At 34.3% G+C, this 24,216-nt stretch overlaps 1 protein-coding gene across 2 annotated transcripts in view; it reads right to left on the reverse strand.

The window, feature by feature from the left end:
* Positions 1–23,995, reverse strand: part of LOC117122405 (myelin regulatory factor-like) — a 45,994-nt gene extending 21,999 nt beyond the window's left edge. For both annotated transcript variants that reach the window (XM_033267958.1, XM_033267957.1), the window contains exons 1-5: positions 23,804–23,995; positions 19,529–19,592; positions 14,347–14,538; positions 7,139–7,441; positions 2,133–2,242 (exon numbers count right to left, since the gene is read on the reverse strand). In XM_033267958.1, coding sequence (XP_033123849.1) covers positions 2,133–2,242; positions 7,139–7,441; positions 14,347–14,538; positions 19,529–19,592; positions 23,804–23,846 — 712 coding nt within the window. In that variant the 5' untranslated portion in view covers positions 23,847–23,995. The remainder of the gene's footprint in view (positions 1–2,132; positions 2,243–7,138; positions 7,442–14,346; positions 14,539–19,528; positions 19,593–23,803) is intronic.
* Between the last annotated feature and the right edge of the window lie 221 nt (positions 23,996–24,216).

Genomic DNA, 24,216 nt, shown 5'->3' on the forward strand with positions numbered 1-24,216 from the left:
GGGTAAAACAAAGATAAATGTATAAACAAAATTCAAAGGAATATTACTAGGCTTAGGTGCGCTCAAATTTATGCAAGGGAACGACCGTGAATGGCCTGTATAGAAAGCACTTTCTAATGGCATGAACGCCAATGCTATTACATCATTTTCCAACTTCCTGTACACTTCAATCATTCTTCAACAAGGAAAAAATGATTATTAATGGTTGGATGAGAGCAAGGTCATTTTCTTCTTCACCTTAAATACATTCAAATCAACTAGAGCGAGAGCAATGTTTATCTTGAAATTTAATCCAGCTACCTAGCTACAAAGTTATTTAATTCAAAACCATAATTTGGTATTATTACCCACTCAAAAATGAACATTGATATTATATTTTTATATCTTATTGATATCGTCATCACTGTCGCCGCAACCATCACTATTATTTTTACAACAAATGATCAACATCACAATACTGGGTTTAACGTCCATTTTTGCATGCTAGCATGGGTTAGTGATTGAATTCCAGGCTGCTTAATCCTTTGCAAGGTCTCCACTGACTTTAAATCTCTTTTCCTTTTTCTCAAAAACAGATCTGAAAAGGCCCTCTCACAATTATTTAGTTTATGATCTGTATATTAAAGCAAGTCCTCTGATCCATTTTTAATTGAATTTCCAATCAATCAACAGATAAAAGACATTCCAAGTAGACAATAAGTAATCAATAAACTATGTTAATATCAGAGACAACAAAAAACCAGGCACCACAAAAGAATAATTACATGATTACCAGACAATATATCTTTAAAAGGAAAACAGTAGGCCTATACATTTTTAAAAAACCTAAATCATAAAAGAAAAAGTTATTTGAAAAAAATTTTTATTCCACTAACTATTGTATATCAGACTAAAAAAATGAATTACATAAATTCTTTGTTATGGTTATTTGAGTGGACACACATTTGTATTTGCAGAGAGGCGGGTCTAGTATAAGTGTTCGATCAGGATGAGTAATGCATGCTCAACAATACATGGTAGAATAAAAGCAAGATCAATATTACACGGTGTACTATGGTGATGTCTGTATTGTCGGTATCAAAATAATCTATTTACACATCGCTAAACAAATTCAAAATGAAATGAAAGTCAAGTACGGTTCATAATTTCCTTGAATTATACCAAAGCACAGAATAAGAAATAATTCACTACTAGACTACAGGTATTCTAGTTTATATTTATATAGTGTTACACAACAGTCCCTATATGCTTGAGTCAAAACAAATAATAACAGAACTTAACCCAAAATAAACCTCTGCAAAGGCCATAATAATTATAGGTACTGTATTATATACAAAATATAACAATCCATTAATTTAATTTTTTCTTCATTATATACTAAGTAAGCCATTCAGTAGGGCCTAGTAATGCTTTATAAACTAAGTCACATAATGAACCTTAGGGAGTGGTGTGAAGTGACCTACTGTCACAGAACTGAACCCAGGGCCCTGCTACTCAATTCCACTTTATATCTGATGATTATTATTGTGTACATAGACTAGGCTAGAAATCTGGTTGATGGATGTGTTTATAATGTGAATCATGTCATGTGCTACATCTCAGCTAATCACTGCAATGAAAACATCAGGATGTTTACATTTTTCAATTTGATTGTCAACATGGATTAATAGTTTTAAAATGTGCACAAGGGCCATATTGCACACTGGACTGACAGTTCAAATATCTTCCCCGGAAGATAGAGTGCTATTCTAACTTGTTTTTTAGCCATCCAGCTAAAGCACATGGACAGCAGCTATGGAATGAAACATTGATAAAGTGTATGTGGAAATATATATCACAATAATTTTATTCATCTTGTATTCCCCATCTTGATGTATTTGTTTACTTGTTGTCATATAGAATAACATAATATATTCTATAAAGACCTTTTTATTCTATTCTTATCTCTTCCCACCCATCAGTCATCTCTTTAAGTTTTTTGCATAATCTCATCCCTATTTAAATTACATACTATCCCATCACCTATGTAACTCCTCCCAATTCTGTCTCATTAACTCTTCCCAAACAATCATTCCCAAATCCATGTCTTATTCCCCCTCTTCTTAATATTTTCCATCTAATTCTCATTTTACCTGGTTCCTGTTTAATCTGCATCATATTAGGCAGGGGCAGCATACCTCTCTTCATGGAGTTGTCTGGGGTTATAGAATGCTTTCTTTTCTTTGCTTGATGAGTAACCAAACTGAAACGGCAATTATATGACTCATTAAGCACAAGGTCTAATTATCAGAAATTTTCATTTATAAAATGATATGAAATATGATTATGATTAATTAAAAGAGGCACAGCAGAATGAAAATAATGGTAATATTTATATAATAACCTAAATGAAACAAAATAACTATATACTTTTTAATTATTTTTTATTTTTTATGCATTGTACATTGTTTATATATATGCCATGACCATTGAATTTCCTGCTGAATAATTAAGTATTTTTCATTTATTTTTTTTTAAATCATTGGTGACCGACTTTGCCAAACTTCATCCAAGCGCGAAATCAAAACAAACACTGCGACGGTGGCCTAGTGGAGGAAGAAAAGCCCCAACTTCTACCCTACTAGGCTGTTAGTATATTACAGTTTCCCGAGTTTTACACAATATGCCAGTAAATTGTGTTGTAGGGGGTTATAAGTGCACACGAAGTAAATGTTTTAAGTTACCTAAAGATAGTAAAAAGACGTTGTTTAGTTAACTTTGTCAATTTTACAATTCAAATTTTCATGGGCTGGATGAGCACAAGTCAAAAGAATTCGTGTGCTCACTTCGTGGATGATCACTTCATGTGGATTCAAAACGACATTGGGTTTGCAATGCAAACTAGGCCTAGCTCTGAGAGATCTTACGGCAAATAAAACAACAAGTAGCCTATGCTAAGTACCGGGTTTCGGCATCCTCGCATTACTTGTTTACTTGTATCCCAAGAGTCTTCTACAGTCTACAAGGCTGCCCTAATTATTGATGGGGATGAGGTGGTCTTAACTTCCCTGGCCCCTCTAGCCTATAGGCCAAGACCTAATTCAAATTCCCAGTTGCAGTTATTAATTTACACGTGCCGCCATTTTTTTTTCTGTTTTGATTATTAGTAGTAGGGCCTAGGCTAGGTCTAGCCTGGTGGGCATATGACTGTAATTCAATAAGTAATATCACTTACAGGTACCTCTCATTGTTTACGGCTGAACATCTTTTAAACAAATCTTGCAAAAGTCCGTAGGCGTTGACCTACTAGGCTTTACCGTATTTAGCGTAAGTTGTTTGTTTTTGGGTTTTAATTGCCCTTTTGACGGTCTTCTGGCTAGGCCTAGTCCTATGCAGCAAGCAAAAAAAAATCACATCCCATTTTTTGGTTGATGAAAAAGCAATCTTGATTTTGCGGCGGTTTCGGTAAAAGAGGCTGAAGGCCAGGGAGATCGAAAATTTCGCCTTCATGTTTCAAGTTTCTACAAAGGCCTATATCTACCTAGGCCTAGGCATATCCATGTCTTTGTCCTTGCGCTATGAATGACTGAATAAAAATACGTTTTTCTAGCTAGCGCTTTATTACAAAATTATAACTTTTGTTTGTTACGCGCGCACATACTGTCACATGTATAAAACGCGCGAACACTCTTCCTATCCATTTTTAATACACATGAACTATTTATTTATGATGGAAGAATAAGGATTTATGATACCGTACGTACAGTACCTACACCTAAAACAAAAAACACAGAACACACTTAATAATAACTTATAAGGTGGCCTTTCGCGAGTAAATAAATAAGGTACAGTAAACGAGGTGAATTCTCAATGAATTATAAATACATTACTGTTAGGCCTAGACTACAACTACAACAGTACCTACATTCATGTAGGTATGTGTTGTTTGTTGAATTATCGTTGTTTTGTAACGTGTTATAAAACTAATTCCTCCATGCTTATAACATTTAGTTGTAGGCCTAGGCCTAAGTAATATATTTTAGACATGCCTAGGCCCTACATAGGCTAGCATAGCCGACTTGGTCTCAACGTGCATAGAAACATCACAATAAATTTAAAGTCGTAAACCTTCACAATTGTCTCTTTTGTCGTTACTCACTTTGGAATGGAAAAATCCGATGTTCTGTTTTTTTAGGTGTAGGTACTGTACGTACGGTATATCATAAATCCTTATTCTTCCATCATAAATAAATAGTTCATGTGTATTAAAAATGGAGAGGAAGAGTGTTCGCGCGTTTTATACATGTGACAGAATGTGCGCGCGTAACAAACAAAAGTTATAATTTTGTAATAAAGCGCTAGCTAGAAAAACGTATTTTTTATTCAGTCATTCATAGCGCAAGGACAAAGACATGGATATGCCTAGGTAGATATAGCTATAGGCCTTTGTAGAAACTTGAACCATGAAGGCGAAATTTTCGATCTCCCTGGCCTTCAGCATCTTTTACCGAAACCGCCGCAAAATCAAGATTGCTTTATCATCAACCAAAAAATGGGATGTGATTTTTTATTTTGCTTGCTGCATAGGACTAGGCCTAACCAGAAGACAGTAAAAAGGGCAATTAAAACCAAAAAACAAACAACCTACGCTAAATACGGTACTATAGGCCTAGTAGGTCAACGCCTACGGACTTTTGCAAGATTTGTTTAAAAGATGTTCAGCCGTAAACAATGAGAGGTACCTGTAAGTGATATTACTTATTGAATTACAGTCATAGGCCCACCAGGCTAGACCTAGCCTAGGCCCTACTACTAATCAAAACAGAAAAAAAATGGCAGCACGTGTAAATTAACAACTGCAACTGGGAATTTGAATTAGGTCTTGGCCTATAGGCTAGAGGGGCCAGGGAAGTTAAGACCACCTCATCCCCATCATTGATTAGGGCAGCCTTATATAGACTGTAGAAGACTCTTGGGATACTAGTAAACAAGTAATGCGTGGACGCCGAAACCCGGTACTTAACATAGGCTACTTGTTGTTTTATTTGCTGTAAGATCTCTCAGAGCTAGGCCTAGTTTGCATTGCAAACCCAACGTCGTTTTGAATTCACATGAAGTGATCATCCACGAAGTGAGGCACACGAATTCTTTTGACTTGTGTTCATCCAGCCCATGAAAATTTGAATTGTAAATTTGACAAAGTTAACTCAACAACGTCTTTTTACTATCTTTAGGTAACGTAAAACATTTACTTCGTGTGCACTTATAACCCCCTACAACACAATTTACTGGCATATTGTGTAAAACTCGGGAAACTGTAATATACTAACAGCCTAGGGTAGAAGTTGGGGCTCTTCTTCCTCCACTAGGCCACCGTCGCAGTGTTTGTTTTGATTTCGCGCTTGGATGAAGTTTGGCAAAGTCGGTCACCAATGACGTCATTGAGTGACCTCGTTGTTTCTAAGGTCTTTCAAAAATGACACTTTAAACTCATTTTTTCGTACAAAAACAATTTTATTCGTAATATATGACCAACACTTGTGTTTATAATATATTTATAAATATAAACACGCTGTAGTTTATAAAAATTGTCAGAATAGGTGGCAGAGGCACTTTAAGTATTTTTCATTTATTTTTTTTTAAATTAAAAAAAAAACCATCAGCAATTTGTTCACCATGAAAGTAAGCTTTATTTTACAATAACACAAACAAAACAATTGACATAAAAATAATCAGGCCTGGAAAAAATATTTCTGAGCCTTCACCCATGAAAATTATCTTGATCAAATGGCTCCAGGACGAAATGTTATCTTTACACTATTATAGTGAAATAGTAGTGCATTTAGTGATTTGGAGCAAGCAAAAATATTAAATTTTATCATGCATTAATTTGCTACATTAAAAAAAAAAAAATTACTTTTTTTCCCTAAAATGCCTCCGGGTTAAAGGTCAATGCCTCTAACTGCCGGTCGCGCACTTTTTCCAGCCCTGAAAATAATGATTCTGATGTTAATAATCAACTGACCATGCCCTTCATTAAGAAATTTATTCAGATTGATATTCAAGAAGATGATGAGTTAACAGACGAAATAAAGGGCATATGTAGACAAATATCACATAGTGCATCCCAAGTGATTTCAGCATCTTCAAGTATTAAAAGCATGAATCACAAGTGTCTTTAAAAAATATAAATCTGACTGAATTTAAACGCGACTCATTCAACCTATAATATGATACAACTTTTGAGTCATATGAGAATTTGATGGAAGTGGTTGACGTACTTCCTCGATTGTAGAATGTACGATATATTCAAAGCTCACACTGCAAGTAACATAGGCTTTAATACATTGGAAGTGGAATGTTAAACACCAAGCAACTTTTCAATGCACTTAAAACAAAATTATAGAGTACTACAGTGTTACATCACGATATCGTGTGATACTACTCCGTTGCTAACGTTGCAAAAAGTGTTCAACCGGGCGCCATTTTCTCCACTGACAAACCATTGATCCCAATTTCAACGTAATTATTAAGATGTTGTATCTTACTTTTTCTTTGTAAATTTTAATTAATGATTAAATGTGTGTTCGATAACTAAATACAGTATAATGCGAGCTTTTGTGTTTTTAGTACATTTTGATGGCAAAATATTAGATTTCAAAATGCCTATTCCAGAAAGCCTACAAAGTCATTCACGCATAATGAATGGTAACCAACGTTTGTTGACAACGGAGAGCGCCACCTGGCATCGTGACGACATGACTGTGGTATTCTATAGGCCTATAGTATTTTTTTTTAAACTTTGCTAAATATGGAACCAAATGGAAATAATCAATTAAAATGCCCTTGGCACTTTCAGTCAAGGCTCATGTTTCTATATCCGGGGTTGTGTTCAACTTTTAGTTCAGTAGCAAGTTGAAAGATAGTTGCGTATGTAATCTATGGTAATTAGCTAGCCTATCATTAGCTTTCTTTGATCTATTATCAATGATTTTGCAACAGTCAATATGATTGGCTGTTGTTGTGATTTGAGGGGAAAAGATAGAATTTGCAGGAATCATGCCAGATTTCACACAACTGAGGGCTAACCAACAAAAAAGTTGTCACTGTGAATACATTAGGAATCGAGGTTGAGGCAATGGAAGTAAACTTCACAAACCTATCTTTCCTAGGAAGAGGTGGTGGTTGTTGCTGTGCCTCCGTTGATGTTAGATTTGCCAAAATCGGGGTGCTGGGGTTATTCTGCATAAAATTAACCAACTGCTGCGATACGACAGCTGAACTACATGATGCTGTTTCTGCGGGAACCTGCCCATTTATCATTGCCGGAACGTGAACACCGTTTGGTGCACTAGGTCGGAACATGTTCGCATCCGTTGGTAGCTGACCTGCAATCACCGGCTTCTGTTCCGGAGGTGAGTAAGGCTCCGACCCCGAGTCCGGTGGAGAATCTGGTATATGACTGTGAAGAGATTCAAAGAAAAAATGCAAAATGGTGTAAAAATTGAAAATGATATCACTCAAATTTTGCTATTGAAGAAATCATTTATTTAATGTTAGAAGTTCAATAATTTTTCTACAATACCCACAGTTATGAATTTTGTGCATCTTCATTATTACGGATGCTGATGAAATATTAGCTACTGAATTTGAAAGTTAAATATATTTATATATTCTCTCAGGGAAACATCAATTGGACATAATAAATCAATAACACATAATTTGAGTTGACCTGATGTCCTACGTTATCATCTCAATCATGCGGTAAGGAATGTTCACAACAATTTAACAGTTCCTATGATATAGAGTGAAGGGCAGCATTATTTAGCCAATAGGCAGGCCTGGGAAGGACGAGCCAGTGGAACTTTTTTCCTTTGTTTGCTTCCGTATTTAAAATGGGGATAGCACGACTTCCCTCTGATCCTGGGTGGAGCTACTGTAACCAATGTGAACACATTGTCTTGCCTCACAGGGGCAGATCCCCGTGCCCTCTACTGGATCCGCCTCTGCCTCAGGAGGATATGTAGGGTACAATGACTAGTATCAAATTAAGACTTAAATTCAGTTTTTTGCTTGATGGAATAGAACTACTCCATAGTTATATAATTAGGAAGTAATTTCAAAAATTCAAGTAAATTAATCAACAAATTACTGTTTTCGCCACTGTAAAATCAAATATCAAAATGTGAGGTCTCAATACAAAATGAGTCTCATCGTTAAAAAATAAAAAAAATGAGTTAATATTACATTTTGGTAGATCACATTATAAGCTTAAATTGGCCTCAAAGATAAACTAACCTGTACAAATAATAGGACTAGAATTACAGAATATGCGAAGAGAACACTGTTTTAGTAAGAAAATTCACTTAAAAAGTACACAATTATAAAATAATAAGTATCAAGTTATTTAAAAACATTAAAATCAACATTTTGTAAAAATGTTGCCTTTGACCTATTTTGGTGAATATCTCAATATGATTTCATCAACGATGCATCTCATTTCGTGGTGAGACCTCACATATATATAATAAGTCAACATACTATTACATATAGGACGAAAATAAGTCGCTAAAAAGCATACAATTCTTATAAATAAAATTATCTGAATTCTTAAACACTGCTTTTGTGTACCTTAACTACACTTTTTTTTTATAAGAACACATTTTATAAGAACACTGAGGCTGAAATTGCTTAAAAATTGAGAACAAAAAAATGTCCAATGAGATTTTTGTTTAAAAAAACTAGAAAAACCAAAAAATATATCTGTATCTTATGTGTACATAGTAGGTGTGACTATGTAATACCCTCTATAATACAGTACAGGAGGTGTATACCTACTTGTCATTTGGGGCCATTTTTACCGGGGTCTTTTTTCTGGGGACATTTTTTCAATGGCCATACATAAGAACAAATTAAGAACATTTTGAGCCTGAAATTGGCCAAAAAATAAGAACACTGAGCCTGGGCAAAATTTTACTAGTTCTTATAAAAAATATAAAGTGTACTGTAGAGTTTTAAAACAAACATTTTGCCAGTAGATGTCCCTGATAAAGCTTGTATTGGAGAAATACAAACAATTCGGTTGGTTACACCACGTAAAAATGCAATGCATTCAGATATGTGATAGGAGATTAGCTATTGAAACATTCAGTGTTTACTTTACAGGTACATCCCTATCGTTTAGTTGTAAACATTTTTAAGGTCAATTATTTGTTAAGAGGATTATTTAATGGTGCAGTAGCAGTGCAAACAACTTAAGATTACTAACATGGAGGTTGGTAATTTGATAATGACAACAAAATCTTCACAACTTGGTAACTTTGTATTGTAAAAGCAAACAGTAAAGTACATGCCTATAATAATCATTTTTAATACTAGCTGACCTGGAATAACACAAGTATTCATTTAATTTAATAATTTTTTTTTTTTATTTAGAAAAAAAATAATATAAATACCTTGGTACTACCAGTTACCAAATTATGAGCAAAAACAAAGAATGGTACCAGGATTACGGTTATCTATTATTCTCCATCTACAACTCTTGGCCTCCCGATGTTGCACAGTTATACTAAATTTTACACCACGTCATAATCATCCAAGCTGTTGATCCATCTAGACTCAGGTCAAAATGTTATTTTAGGATCTGTTTAGCCAGATGTCTTGTCAAGTTTCAGGATCCTACTCAGTGTGCTGCCCACTCAAATCCTAGTTGTACCACTCTGACACTCAAATTGGCCCAATTGCTAGGAAGTGCATGGGAAGAACATTTACTACTTCCATGTGAACGTTTTCTTGTTGCTATGACAATATCTCTTCTGCCTTATGAAAACTAAATATCCTGACATATTGACTGGTTGAACGTCATCTATATGCTGTAGTACCAATTAAAGGAAATCCTTTGGACCCGTACAATACCAAGGATGACATTTTTTAAGTGAAAGTGCTATTTTATTATCCACTATTCAACAGATACACTTATAGTTACTCTAATAAAGTTCAAAAGAGTTCCTAAATAAAGAGATCATAAGCTCTGGCTATTTATATTAAACCTTACCTGAACACTTGGGAAATCCTACTTAACAGTAAACACTAAGAAATGGGAAAAAAAACACTCATGAAAAAATGGCTGTGAATATAGCTCAATAAAATCATCATAATCATCTGCGCCCTTATTTGCGGTTTGTAGACATAGTGTTTACACCCTCTATGGTCAAATGATTCCACCCCTTTCTACAGTATCAGTGGCCAACTCCCTCGCTTCTCAAAAAATCAAGTACAGTAGTGTTGTACAGTAAATAACAATATCATCATCCAAAGGTCTAGACTACAGTATTATCTTTCATAGACAAGTAATGAAAGGTATTTTTTCATTACTTTTCCATAAATAGCTCATTTGAAAAGATCAAATAAATTATTAGGTTCCAACAAAAAATAGAATAAAAAAAAGTAGTTTTCATCAATTTATAGACAGTTTATAGTAGTAAAAAAATCCTTAATTGATTACCAGTCAATTTAAAGATCAGTAAAGAATACTGGGAAAATTGATGGGGGAATTTTTTTTCTCATTCAAATTTTTAATTTTAAGTAAATCAGTCAATTATTGTAAAGCACATTAAGAATTAAGCCAGGCACAAGAACAACCAAAACAAAAAAAAATGATTAAGGTCATTATATATAACAAAAGCAGGAAAAGAATGTTATGTCACATTTGTTTGATACTTAAAAATTCTGATTCATGAAGAGTATGCTTAATCCAAAACTTGGCAAGTACACACAGTCCCTATGATAGAGATACTGTCTGTTCTATACCAATAATACTCTATATTTGGTAAATAGAACCAATCCATTAAAACTGATCACATATGCAATGCCAAACCAATTGCAATTAAGTACAGAAATCATTAAAAACAATTTACAATAAGTATCTTTATTAAGTATAAAACTAGTATAGTTTCACCGTGAAAAATAAGACAGTCAAAATCCATCCTAAAATTATGTTTGTTTATTGGTCAAAATCGGCTTTACAAAGGTTTAAATCGCTCATTAAAAAATACTAGCCACAGAACGTATTAATTGTTGGATTTTATGTCTAATTACGAATTGTGGTGTACCAGGTAAGTAGGCCTAGAATACATAATACAGTTTACCATAGATATAGGTAGTAAAAGTTTGAATGTATGCCAGAGTTCATCTTCATTTAGTTAATTTGTCTGACCGTACCATTCTTAAAATAGCTCTTGAGAGTTTGTCGCCGTCAATCGTAACAATCAGACAGGGATCAGACAACAGCTGATGATACTGTACTCGGATTAGTTTGAATACATTTGTTTCATTATTTTTTTAGTTAATAGTAGGCCTAGGTATCAAATTGGTAATAAATTTTTTTAAAGAAAAATCTGAACAATATTTATTGTTAATATTAAAATTTTTCAGTTTCTATTTGCTCAGATTGCTTTATAATATAAATTTAATTTTTATTTAATTTTATGCACAAGGGCGAAGGGTATGCAATATCTAACTTAACCACTTTTCTAAGCGGCAATCACTTTCATAAGACAAACATAATAAACATGTCCTACGTCACCTAAATTTCATAATGAGGATTAGGAGTAGGGAGTTGTATTGACTGTGAGAAAAATTCCTGCCAATGACAGGAATTGAAGCTAGGACCAGAGAAGCATTTCAACCATTAAAGTACACTGATTCGGATATATTCTGAAAACTGCGGTAGGGTTTCTCATTTTTGTATTAAGTCCCTCTGACCTCTTGTTCGATTTTTTCTTATCTCATCTCATGTCTTATGGCCATTGTCCATCTGTGCGACCTCCCAAGTTATTTTCATTCTGTAGCATTTCAATTAGTGGTCTACCTGTTCCGATATAAGGTCTAAAAAAAATATACAATATAATTTTATTATATTTAGCTATTCGAATGGAAAACAATCTACAAACTGGCAGGAATAATAACAAGAAAACAACACCGAAGTACTGTGTATTTCAACACACATCCTTGTACAAAGATAGGACAGACTGATACCCAAGTTCCTATGACGCTCAGCATTCCGTCACAATCCCAATCTTAGATCAAAATTAGATCTACACCTTAATTAAGATCGTCCAACAATTTCCGCCTTCGCCGGCCTGGTGTATTTCTGTCGAGATGAGCGAACATACTTCCTTTCACTTCCTTTGGCATTTCCTTGCTTGGTGGACTGTGCCGGGTGTTCAATACACTTGTACCACCTTACAAAACGGTACAATTTCTTACTATTCTTAAACCCATCCAAAACATCCTGGTCTTACAGTACCTACAGTACACCATCAATAAAATCGTCAAGGTTACTGTAATAGCATCTGTGAAAATGATTTTACCAGTCCTGTGGTAGTCCAACAGGCTTACACTAGGGTCAAACTGGTGTACAGTACTATAGCACTCAAAATGCTTTAACTACAGTACCTGATCATGTAAATAACATTTGAATTTCTTCTTCTAATTGATATTTTGCATTTGGATAGAACAAATAAAACATTTATACTACAAAAACTAAAGTAATGCTAATGATATACATTAGAAATTAAAAATTATGAAAATAGCTGAAAATTAGACGAAAAAAAAAAGCATTGGCCAATCCTATATAAATTATAAGACTGTTTAAAATGCTGATATTTGGATTAGAAATTAAATTTATTTTAAAATAAAACTACTATTTAAATCTGACAGATTGAATAGAATGGGAGATCCCAAGCATCTGCATACATCTACACACGGTACTACAATTAGTCAATAGTTCTATGTATTGTAATCTAAATACCCTAGACAAGACGTGTGCGTAATACCTCGTCATAAAATTCCAAACTAGACACACTGATCTGACAAGTGTCCACATGAAACGTGTTCTGAAATATTTTCATCATGATTTAAAAGTACACAGAAGTAATTTTTTAAAAACATTAAAATGAAAATAAGTCTCCCTGTACGATAGAGTATTTCAGAGAAATGTTTCAAGTATATAGTTACAGTACTTCATGGAAAAGTACACAATTGACTATTCTGGATTTGGGCTAATTAGGTTGAAAAAAGAAATTGCCTTCCTTTTCATTTAATTTGGTGAGTCACCGATACCTTGGCTGTGTCCCAACACAATGCATAGAAGAGTCTGGAGCACTGAAAAGAACTACACCAAGTAGGATCTGTAGACCTGTACAGTACAATGAAGACGGATTGCCTAAGGTTGTCTCGTAAAAAATCTTTAAATTCAGGATCATGAATCTCCAGTTCTATTTCAAGATGATCTCAGTTGAATATTATAGAATATTATCCTAAACAACTTCAATATTAAAAATGATTACCCTGATAGACCAGAGTAGACTTGCTCGTACCGTTACACCACCAACGCCTGAAAAAATAATCCCGTTTTAGCTAAAATAATTTGTCTACAATGCCAGCAAAGGACATTTTCAAGACAATTTTTTTTAGAATGTCGTAATCACATGATGCCCAACAAATCTACAGTATGTCAATATATTTCCCCTGAGGTACTGAAGCAACTTCTTTTCTTGTTTACAAAATAATTCTTTCAAAAAATGTTTTATTTCAGAACTCATCTTTGTTTCTAAGAAATGTTGATGCTCATGCTTATTCTCTTTCACTATCAGCCTAAACTTCTACCAACTGACCACATTTTTTAAACTTGACTACCATTTGGAACACTTTGCAGGTATACCTCCATGCTCTGATCATCATTTTCTTGGACCACAATTGTCATTTGAAATGCTTTGCTTTTCACAGCTAATGGCAACTTCATCAATGCCTTCAAACCTTTTCAAAATTCTACCCTTTCTTTAGAATAATTTTAAAGCATTTCATTTAATTTTAATACAAAAAAAGGTAAAACATCATGCTATCCCACAAGTTGATGTAAATAATTTTAGGTTTACGATCATCCTTTATATGTAAACATCCTGATCTAGCAATCCTGTGATTCGCTCTAGGTCTCTGACTAAAAATTGGCTTGAGCTATGTGGTACCCTATCGAGTAATACTATTTACGTAATACCAAATTCAATTTATAGCACCTTTTTAAATTTAATTTCCTTCGAGCGTCAAATTTTAATAAACCGAAAATTCTGCCTAAAAAATTACCAAACATTAGTAGCTCATAGATGTATACAGTAGTACATATTATTAATAACATACTAATATCAAAATAAATTATGAAAGTATTCTCAAAATAATGTATGGAATTAATTCCAAAATGTTCATAATGGGAAATGGATTATACCATTATTTTATTGGTATTATTACTGTATTATCTCATCGACACAAAATAGTTTACATGGATAATGTTAAAAGAATCATTTCCCCTACCTTAATGGAACTGAGAAATCTTGATGGAAGCCTCCATTGGTGTACTCGTAGGTTGGTCTACCTGCTGTCGTGGTTGCTGTTGTTTGAAGCTGTTGAGATTGTTGCTGTTGTTGCGTAAAATTGCTTGTGGGTACCTGTACATGTCCATTTTGTGAATATCCCACTGTTTGCTCATTAATGTCTGGGAGAGTTCTATTGCAAGAAAAAATCTTTTTTATTTATCCTATCATGTATGTACATGTATGTATGTATTATTAGACAAGTACAAAACATACATGAAAACCTTAGCAGTCTACTCCCTGGTATGACTGCCCAAAGGGCAATGCCCCTCTATGTTTGGGAGTTAGCAGTGAATATGTATGCAGGCCAAAGGGGGGATTTTAAAATCACCTTGCTATTTTAACAATTAAGACGGTCGCAATGCCTGGAATTTTTTTTTATTATTAAAAAAAATTTCAATGAACAAAAAAATGAGGCGGGCGCAAAAAAGGAAGCGAGCAGGGATGAGAAACTTTATTTATTTTTTTGGCGTATTTCCAAAGTATTATCACATCAATTTTTATCAGTTGCTTTTAAAATTGTTTAACAAAAAAAAGATAGCGAGTGAACCGTACAAATCAAGGGTATGTATGCACAAAGTAGATATAAATATTTCTGTTGCCATTAGTGCAGTAAAAGAATGTTATTCTGTATATTTACACTGGTAGATTCAAGGGGGGAGGGGGGAGGGAAGCCGGCGCGACTCCCCTAAATTTTTTTAAATTATTTTAAAAATGGAGAAAAGAGAAAATGTTGATCCAATTTAGGTCTGAGTGCCATTTCCAGTCATTTAGATGTATCATAATCATAAATGTTCATACTTCAGCCCCAACCATGGTGGAGCTAAGGCAGTCTATACTCGCCATCTATAAATGTCTGATTTAAGCGTATATAAGTCTAATTTATAAAGTATGACATTATTTGAGCTAAGAGGTTAGCAGAGATGTACTGTATTGTTCCTGCTCTTTACGCTGAAGACCCTCAGTTCAAACCTGACCAGATTTGGGTTTTGTCTGATCGCTTAGGTCCCTTAAACCCTCATGCCAGAAAAGGCAAAGGTCAGTATGTTGGTAGCACTGCCCCGTGAATGCTGGAGGTCCCAGTGGGTAAAAATAAATGTACTGTGAGCACAGCAAATTTACATTATCATTATTTCTGTAATGCGAGAACAAAATTTACTACAGTAGCTCATATTTTTAGATGAAAGACAATAACTTACAATAAAGTACACAAATTAAGCAATTTGCAATTTTCAAATTATTTAATATTTATTTGATTTAGGTTGCAGTATCTTAAAGCCTTGTGAGCTAGGGTCACTTATGAAGGTCATGCAAGGTACTAAACACAACAAAATTGTTGAAAGTCATTCACCTGTTGAACAAGTATGAGGTGAGATTGTCTATTTGCTCAGATAATTATGTTAAGTCCTCACTGCATGATTACAAGATAAACACATTCGTGGGCCTTAATCGAACATTCCTCTACTATATGTTATTGATAAAAATCATGTTTTCCGTCATCATAAATTACTGACTATCAATAGTTAATGGATGTTTTTGAAGCGCAAAAATACTATGTCTCTATGCGATTGTTTTCAATTAGTATTTAACATTTCGGTTTTAACATTTCTGCATCGTGAGTTCAAATACATAGTCATGAATGTTTTGTAACTTGGGAGATAATATAATATTCTACTCTACAGTACAGACGTGAATTACTGCCTCCGTACCACGCGTAATCTTCGTAGTATACTCGTAAGATACGCGTAACAAAAACATAATCGTAGATAAACATAGAATGTAGAACGTAGAACACCGTTAATTTAGAACGTAGAACAGTTTATAACATAGTCAATAAGTGTGTACAATGCGTAGAACGTAGAACAGAATGAGGTCTATCGAACGTTTATCTAGAATAACGTTCATCATAAACAGCAAATAATCATAGGCCAAGGCGTACACCTTCCTTAAAATTAGTAATTACTCACGAAAATAAAGTCAAACTTTTCTCGATGTAGTTTTAGACAGCCTTGTACTTACTCTTAGCTTGTATGTTGCCACAGCAGTGTATGTAACAGCATTGGCGCATACCTAGAACCGGCAGATAATATAGGATGAAAATCTGCTTCCCTACTCGATTGGGAGCCTAAGCCTATTATTGCATGATACATGGCTATGTTGTGCCTGTTCTGCAATCCTAAAATTCAACTACGGCCCTATATAGGCCTAGTCAAGATTAAATTATCTTTCGTATTCTACAGACATGACTATCTAAAATACTGCAATCAATGTATAGCTGAGTTGCTAAATCAGAAAGTGACAAGAAGAAAATGCGACAAACATTTTTTTATGTAGGACTGCAGCCTAGATAGTCCATGTCTTCATACACGAGAAAATGTAGTTTACTACCAATTCTCGTCGGACTCAGTCGTAACGTTGTATTCATCTATTATTAATATTTTGATTATTTAAATTTCTTACTATCTAATTCATTTAATCTTTCTCAAAAAGATAAAACCACGGCTCGTTTTGGTTCGTCTTTTATATTTTTATTAAGACTTTTAAAACCACGGTGTAATAATTTCTTTGTCATTATACCAGTAATGCGGTCGATGTTTACAGTTGGGAACAAACCACGTGCTCCATACCGTCTCATTTTTCAAGAGTCAGAGTAGCACTCTGTTCGGTTGAATGGTTTCTTATCACGCTAGCACAAAGGCGATTTAAACTTTCAGCTTTTATTTACCTAAACTTGCACATGTATTAACCTTTCACCTAGATTAGTGGCGCATGATTTGTTGTTTGGATGAGGGCCAACTTCACACTGCCTCTAGATCGGCTTGAATCTTCCTTATGGATTGCTGGTATTTAGTAATACATACAGTAACACGTAAAATATAATAATAATTAATAATAATAATTATTATTATTAAATCCTCATTTTGTCTGTATTTTTAATTTGTATTTATTTATTTATTTGGTTTCTTGCCGTTTTGGTCCATTGCTGTGCTACAGTAATAAAAAAAAAAGTGTAGCCGGTTTGGTAATTGCCGTTTCGACTTATTGCCGCTTTGACTAGAAAGCGCAAATGCTAGTGGTAACTTTTTGCCCTGCATGCTTTTTTTTGGCAGTCGACCAAGTTTTTTTCTGACGCACTTACATTCCATCCCATGTGCTCGTTGTTTGTTGGTATATCAGGTTGCTTCAGCAAAACTAGTTTATTTTTTCCATAAATGTAGTGTCTTTGCGTATTACTATTTATATCAGTTTTGTGAATATGCTATCTCATCTGATCAAGGAATATGTATTTCAAAAACTGGAATTTATTCTAGTATTATGTGGTAGCTAGACGTTTTGAAGGATAGCGAGAAGATACAGAGTGAGCGTAGGCTTACACATGGTTATCTACAAGCACAGCGCGTAGGCCTTGTTAAGGTAACCAACAGATGAACATATTAATTAGGATAATTATCTTAAATTGTAAAAGCTAAACTTTAGAACAATAAAATACACAAGACACTTACAATTAGACGATACCTGTTTTATCTTAATTCAGTTGTACACTACAACGTTTATTCATAAATTATAACGGTAGACTGAACCAACAAAAACATAAACAATTCTGTGTCCCTACATTAGGTCGGTTCTCAGCTTACGTTCATCTTAGCTATACGACATACGTTCGCTGAACTACGTTCTAAGCGTAGGTTTATGTAGAGGATTGTTTATTCTACGTCCTACGTGGCCTACGCATACGCAAATCTTACGTTATGTCTACGACACTTACGCGTAGTAAATGTTGCAATATTATTTAGCTCTACTGAGACTTGTTTAATCATTATTTTAGCTACTGTACCTACAGTAGTTCTCCATGACACAGCACTTGCGTTTAGCGTATACATAATACATTATCATTAAAACTAACTAGTCTCTCCCCACAATCTTTGCGGTTCCGCGCACACACAGTAGCTATCAATGGTAACAATGCAGCTCACCCGATATTTATTGTTTACACAATGTCCACCATTATGAATTTTGTGTGGTTTAAGATTTCTGATGATATCGATACCAAAAATAAAACATTTATTAAATAGGTTTAGACCAGAGAACAGGTACAGTTCAGTCAGAGGAGTTCCAAGTTGGATAAAATCTAGTTAAAAATTTGCTTTTTCATTTTTTTAAAAATTTTTACTGCACACAGTGATATCCATCGGCACTAGCTTCCTTTAGATAATTGGTAACTTTATTGTATGCGCTACATAAGAGTACATTATTATTATTATTATTATTAAAGCTGCAAAAAAGTGCCGGTATTATGAATTTGCAGGCGAGGAGTTTATTCCATGAGATTCTTGCTTGCAGGAGTGTGGGAAGTCATCCTGATTTCCTGAGAGATTCCTGCAACTTGTGGGCAATGCCGTAGCCAGCTATTGGGACAGTCCACACAATTTTTCTATTGGGTCCACAAAGAATGGGTCCACATTTTAACAATGGGTCCAGATTTCTTATATTTTGTGTAAAATGGGTCAACTTTTAAGAAAATGTGTCCATATTTTTCATAATTTTCGTGAAATGGGTTAATTTTTAAGAAAATGGATCCAGATTATTCATATTTTTTGTGTAAAATGGGACTATTTTTAAGAAAATGGGTCCACATTATTTGAATTTACATGTAAAGTAGGTCCACCCTGATATATTGTCCCACACAGTTTGAAAATCCTGGCTACAGCATTCAGGGATGTCACCAGCTTTTTGGAGTGCCGGTCGGCATCATCCCACATTTTCCTATGACAGCAGGACTTTTTCTCATGTTTAAAACAAACTCCACTCCCTAAGCCTCATAAAGAGGCTTAGTTTATAAAGCATCACATTATTTCATATTTAGAGAAGGCCCCTGAATATCAGCGACCTTCTAGGATACACTAGAATTGTAACCCTCCATAAATATTGTAAAAAAATATAATTAAAATAACTTTGATCCCCGATTCAATTTCTATTTTCATTGCAATTTTATTGTGCGTAGTAATATTACATCAGAATTAATATAATTACATTAGAAGTAATATAATTAAAATAATAATCTATTTGATATACAGAGGTAAATGTGGTGGAAAAAGAATAATTGGAAATCAATTGTTACTTACATTTCAGGTTCGTTACTAATTAAATCCTCAAGAAGCTGGAAGTTTAAATCATCAAATTCGCCACCTGTAATCAAAGAAAGGGTGATGAGAGTCAAATATTTGTATCCATATCTAAACAAAAGATACCTGTAATAATAATTATTATGACAGAGCTATGTATCTGATGCTGTTCATTATTCTGTTTGGCTAATGATTATGTTGATAATTTTATGATGATATCGATAATAGCTAATGTACCCCCCACCCCTCTTATTCTCTAAAGTTTTCAAGTTTTGTAATTTTTACCAAAACTACAACTATACCACTTTTGTTTAGGTAAAAGTCTTGAAACTGGAGATTGGTGACCTGAACATCTTACTAGCCTACAATGAAATACCACCTAGGGCCCGTTCGAGCAAAAAACGCCAACCGTATTTCTGTTTATTTCACCGGGTAATCGCGCTGAGCACTCAGCGGGTGGTCGACCGTTCGAGCAATTTTTAGCTCACGGTAAATACGTTTAACGAAACTACACCGGAAGTAAATTTCAAATCATCCCATGGTCAACAACCCATTCTTTGTTTACTTGCTACTGCTGCTATAACCAAGGAGGTATTGTATACCTCCTTGCTATAACCGGCCCACGTACACACAGCGCAGCACGGTGGAAGGATAATGTAGCTCAATAACTTATAATGGCTGCTTTAAAATCTGTACATAGGCTAGTTTATTCATGTTTATTTCTCTGAATAATGGTAAATCTACAAATCGATCGCGTAGCTATGCTAACAAATTTAGATTTCGTCGTGCATGTGTGAGGAGGCAAAGGAGAGCTGCAACCAAGCCTGGGCCGTAAGCTATTGAATTTCGCGCTGGGCTGTGGACAAAACATTTGGAAAAACAATTAAGGTTGATTTATCATCGCCTCTGGCTCCATGGTCATTCCATACACGGTATTCTACCCAGCAATTTGGTGGTCAAAATTGTCTCGGATAATCCAGATAGTAAGGTAATTAGTGTCCAAGCGGTTTTAGAAAGTGTGTACCGGTGAATTAACTGGTAAATCGCATGGATATTTTTTCGCTCGAACTGGCCCCATGTCAACTTGGTATTGCCTGCTACCATAAATAACATTAATTGACCAGTGGCTACCAACAATCAGATACTCAAATCCTCCAACCCAAAATGATTGGTTTTTTACAACAGAAATACAATAGCATTAGTAATGTCTACTATATACTCAAAACTGTTGGTTTAATTTCCAATGTAAAAGTAATTAATTGCTCAATCAAGATTTTTTATCAGACAATTCAGAAGATACTGTAGTACCATAAGTATCAAGTAACTCAGAGCCCAAAAATTCCATAACGATGTTTGGCTTTTGGCAGGTTAAGTCTCTCATAAGAGGATGTTAAATGGAATTCAACAACTGTAACAGGTGGACTTAATCGATACCTAAAAAAAACAAAACCAGGATATTTCACCAGGATAGGAAATGTATTTCTTAATAACAATATGATTGGAAAGCCTTGCTGAAAAGAATAGTTATCAAAATAATGCTCTCATCGTTGGTCTTCCTTCTATTGCAATTAATTGCATTTTACTGAATTTGGATAATACATGCTTTTGTATATTAAACAACCTTCAGTAGAAGAGGTATTTGCAGAGTGTTTTTAAATGTAATCGTGACTTTAGTTTATAAATAAATGAATACTGTATTTCATTTTATATTTATAAAATTAATGAAATAATATCATGAAAATTTGAAAAACAATTAGTAATTATTAATGAAAAAGGGGTTGGTTCTCTGAATATATTAATCCCATCCTAAAAATATTGGCCCAATGTTGTGTGTAGGATTGATTCTATATCCAAATCAATTCAATGAACCTCCCAAAATTTAACAAGCTTAACAATGGTAATGTACTACCAGTGCCTAATATAGTCAACTGGTGGAAGTTCCTTTTTTAAACTGACTAAATGACAAAGAATTCATGATGATGATGATAGTTTCCCATTTTAGTAAAAATTCAGATGACTCAGCATATTTCTCTTAAAAGTTACCAACTAGAAACTGTCAATAAAGGAGCTTTAGTACAGTAGAGAAATTATTATTTTAACTCTTCTTTTGCAACTGTAAATCTTGTATTAGGTCCGCGCAAGACGCTGACCCCAGAACCTCTTGTTTTTGCTCTTGTTGCCGAAAAATTTAAAAGCGTTCAGCGTCGCCAGTTTTGAACGGACGTGCAGGAAATTCTGTACACGTAAACTAGAGGTGATTTCCAACAACCGTTCATCGCCCTTTTTTTATGTTAGACCCTAGGGTTCCCCCAACACCAAGAAAACAAAACAGTAGTTTGAGCAAGACTGTACATTACTGCCATTACCACTAGTAGGGCATGTTGCATGGATGGCGTTCTAAAGAACCAAAGGTTGTGAGTGTGAATCCCGTCTAGGTATTCATTTTTTTTTTTTTTTCAATTTTAAGACATTTTTTTTTTTAAAGATATTTTAATTTTGTACAAAATGACCATTCTAAATAATTTTTTTTTGGTACAAATTAACATTCTTAATTATTTAAACATTTCTATCCTATTAGCTCTTCCAAAAACCCAATATAATAACTTGCGCCTGTATCCGTGTTTAAGTGTGAGAAATGCGCGGACCAGTGAGCGGTCGCTCTGGTTTTAATTAAATGTAGTAATTATTCAAGCCTGGCATCTTGAAAAACTGTCGTGAACTATTTAATATACTCTGACACATCATGGAGGAATAAAATCAATCGCACTTCGTATGAAGTGGTCATGATTGGACCACAAAGATGCGAAGGTACATAAAAAGCCAATTCAGATACATTTATTAGGTTGGAATGGCTTCAAACATCATTGAGGGCATAAATTAACTGTTGACAACAACGTATGGAATACAGAAAAGGTGATGCAGTGCATAAAACGCTATTCAACACAGATAATAAATTGATACAAACCTAAAAATTAACAATTTAATAATAATAATAATGGTAATTTATACAGCGCCTTTTCCTCACGGTTGAGTGCTTGTATCATACAAAAATGAATCTTAAATCTGCATATAAAATACAGGCTATACAACTATTTTTATTTTGATTAAATACTGTATAGTAATGATAAATTTAAATGGCAAAACAATGCAATATCTTCAGGAAGTCGCCATTCGTCTCCTCTCTGGCGCAATCCCGGAATCATAATTGAATATCATTAGCATAGTGTTAGACGAAAACCGACAAAGCTGGTATGCTATAGATTGATGGGTTTTGGCCTTCCTTCATCAGCATCTCAGCCTTCATCTGATTGGCTGAACAGTATTCTTGTCTTGTTGAGTTACCATCCCAATCACTTTTGTGGTTGTAGTCGTGGTCTTTCGAATGCTCAATAATTAGTATAAATAAATAGTAAAATTTCATTTTCATAAACTTACCACATTCTTTATGTAAAATTTTTGCATCAACCAAGGTTTTCTAAGGGTAAACAGGCAAAACTTAAATGTTTGTTCTTCTGAACAACTTTTGCAAACTAGGCCTATGTTGGTTATGGCTATCATAAAATTAAAAAAGCATAAATAAATGGGTGTATTACATCGACAAGAGACTTGTGGACTTGAAGGCACCCAGGGCCGAACTCTCATTCACAGAAATGAAACAAGGTTAGGCTTAGGTCCAATCCAATTGCTATGTCGGTCAAAGGCAGGCAGTTGACCAAAATTGCATGAACTGAAACCTGTGCCTGAACTAGGCCCAGGCCTACTGACTGGTCTGCTAATATTAATAATATTACTATACTTACTCCTTCCAACAATAAGTTTAGCCACAGCACGAGAATTTAAAAAAAAACCCATATATATATATGGCCTACTGTAGGCCTAGACTAGGCCCATAATAGGATAGCATCCATGGGAAATCATGTTCCTCTCTGTAAGACCTTTTTTGAAAAAGTTTTATCATAGTAAGTAAGTAATATCTTCTTTAATCTACGTCTGTTTCAAAGTTGTTTATTTATAATTATTTAGACGTACATCTCTGAGTCTTAAACAATATTTATTTGCAATAATGCATCATTATATTAATATAATATGTACTGTGTACCCTGACATTACTAGCTAGGCCAGGCGTAAACAAGGATGATCAAGAGGCCAGGTAAAGACAAACTGGTGATGAGAGCGATGCACCCTCTGTGACGTAAGGGCCAGCAACACATCCCACAGAGTAACACAGAACAGCGCTGATTTCACTTTATGTGTAGTGTGTGGTTGAAAACTTACCGAAAAACTGTTGTAATGCTTCTGTTTCTCCAACAACTTCCATTGTTAATTGTCCGTGTTACATATAAAGTTTTGATCATTGATTATTTGTTGCGAACATGGTCAAATTTAAGACATTTATCATCACTTTAGTCCATCGAACTGATTGTCAAAACAAATGGTGGCCATGTTAGATAGGCGGATTCAGTATTTACTGCACAGACATGACTGATAAGTGAGTCAGTGATCACGTGGTTTTTAATATTCACGCACTTTTTTTAGCAAAAGCAACAGGTTAAATCATGATACGATATTGTCACTAACTTGTTCCCATGTTTCATTTGATTTTTCTATATTCTTTCTATTCTAGGGTATAAAAATCATTATTTAGAACCCCAGTTAAAAACAAAACATTCAACAAAGTCTATGCATTT

This window comes from Anneissia japonica, unplaced genomic scaffold (assembly GCF_011630105.1).
Source record: "Anneissia japonica isolate Jap-2015-1 unplaced genomic scaffold, ASM1163010v1 scaffold275_len1219475_cov178, whole genome shotgun sequence".
NCBI lineage: Eukaryota > Metazoa > Echinodermata > Crinoidea > Comatulida > Comatulidae > Anneissia > Anneissia japonica.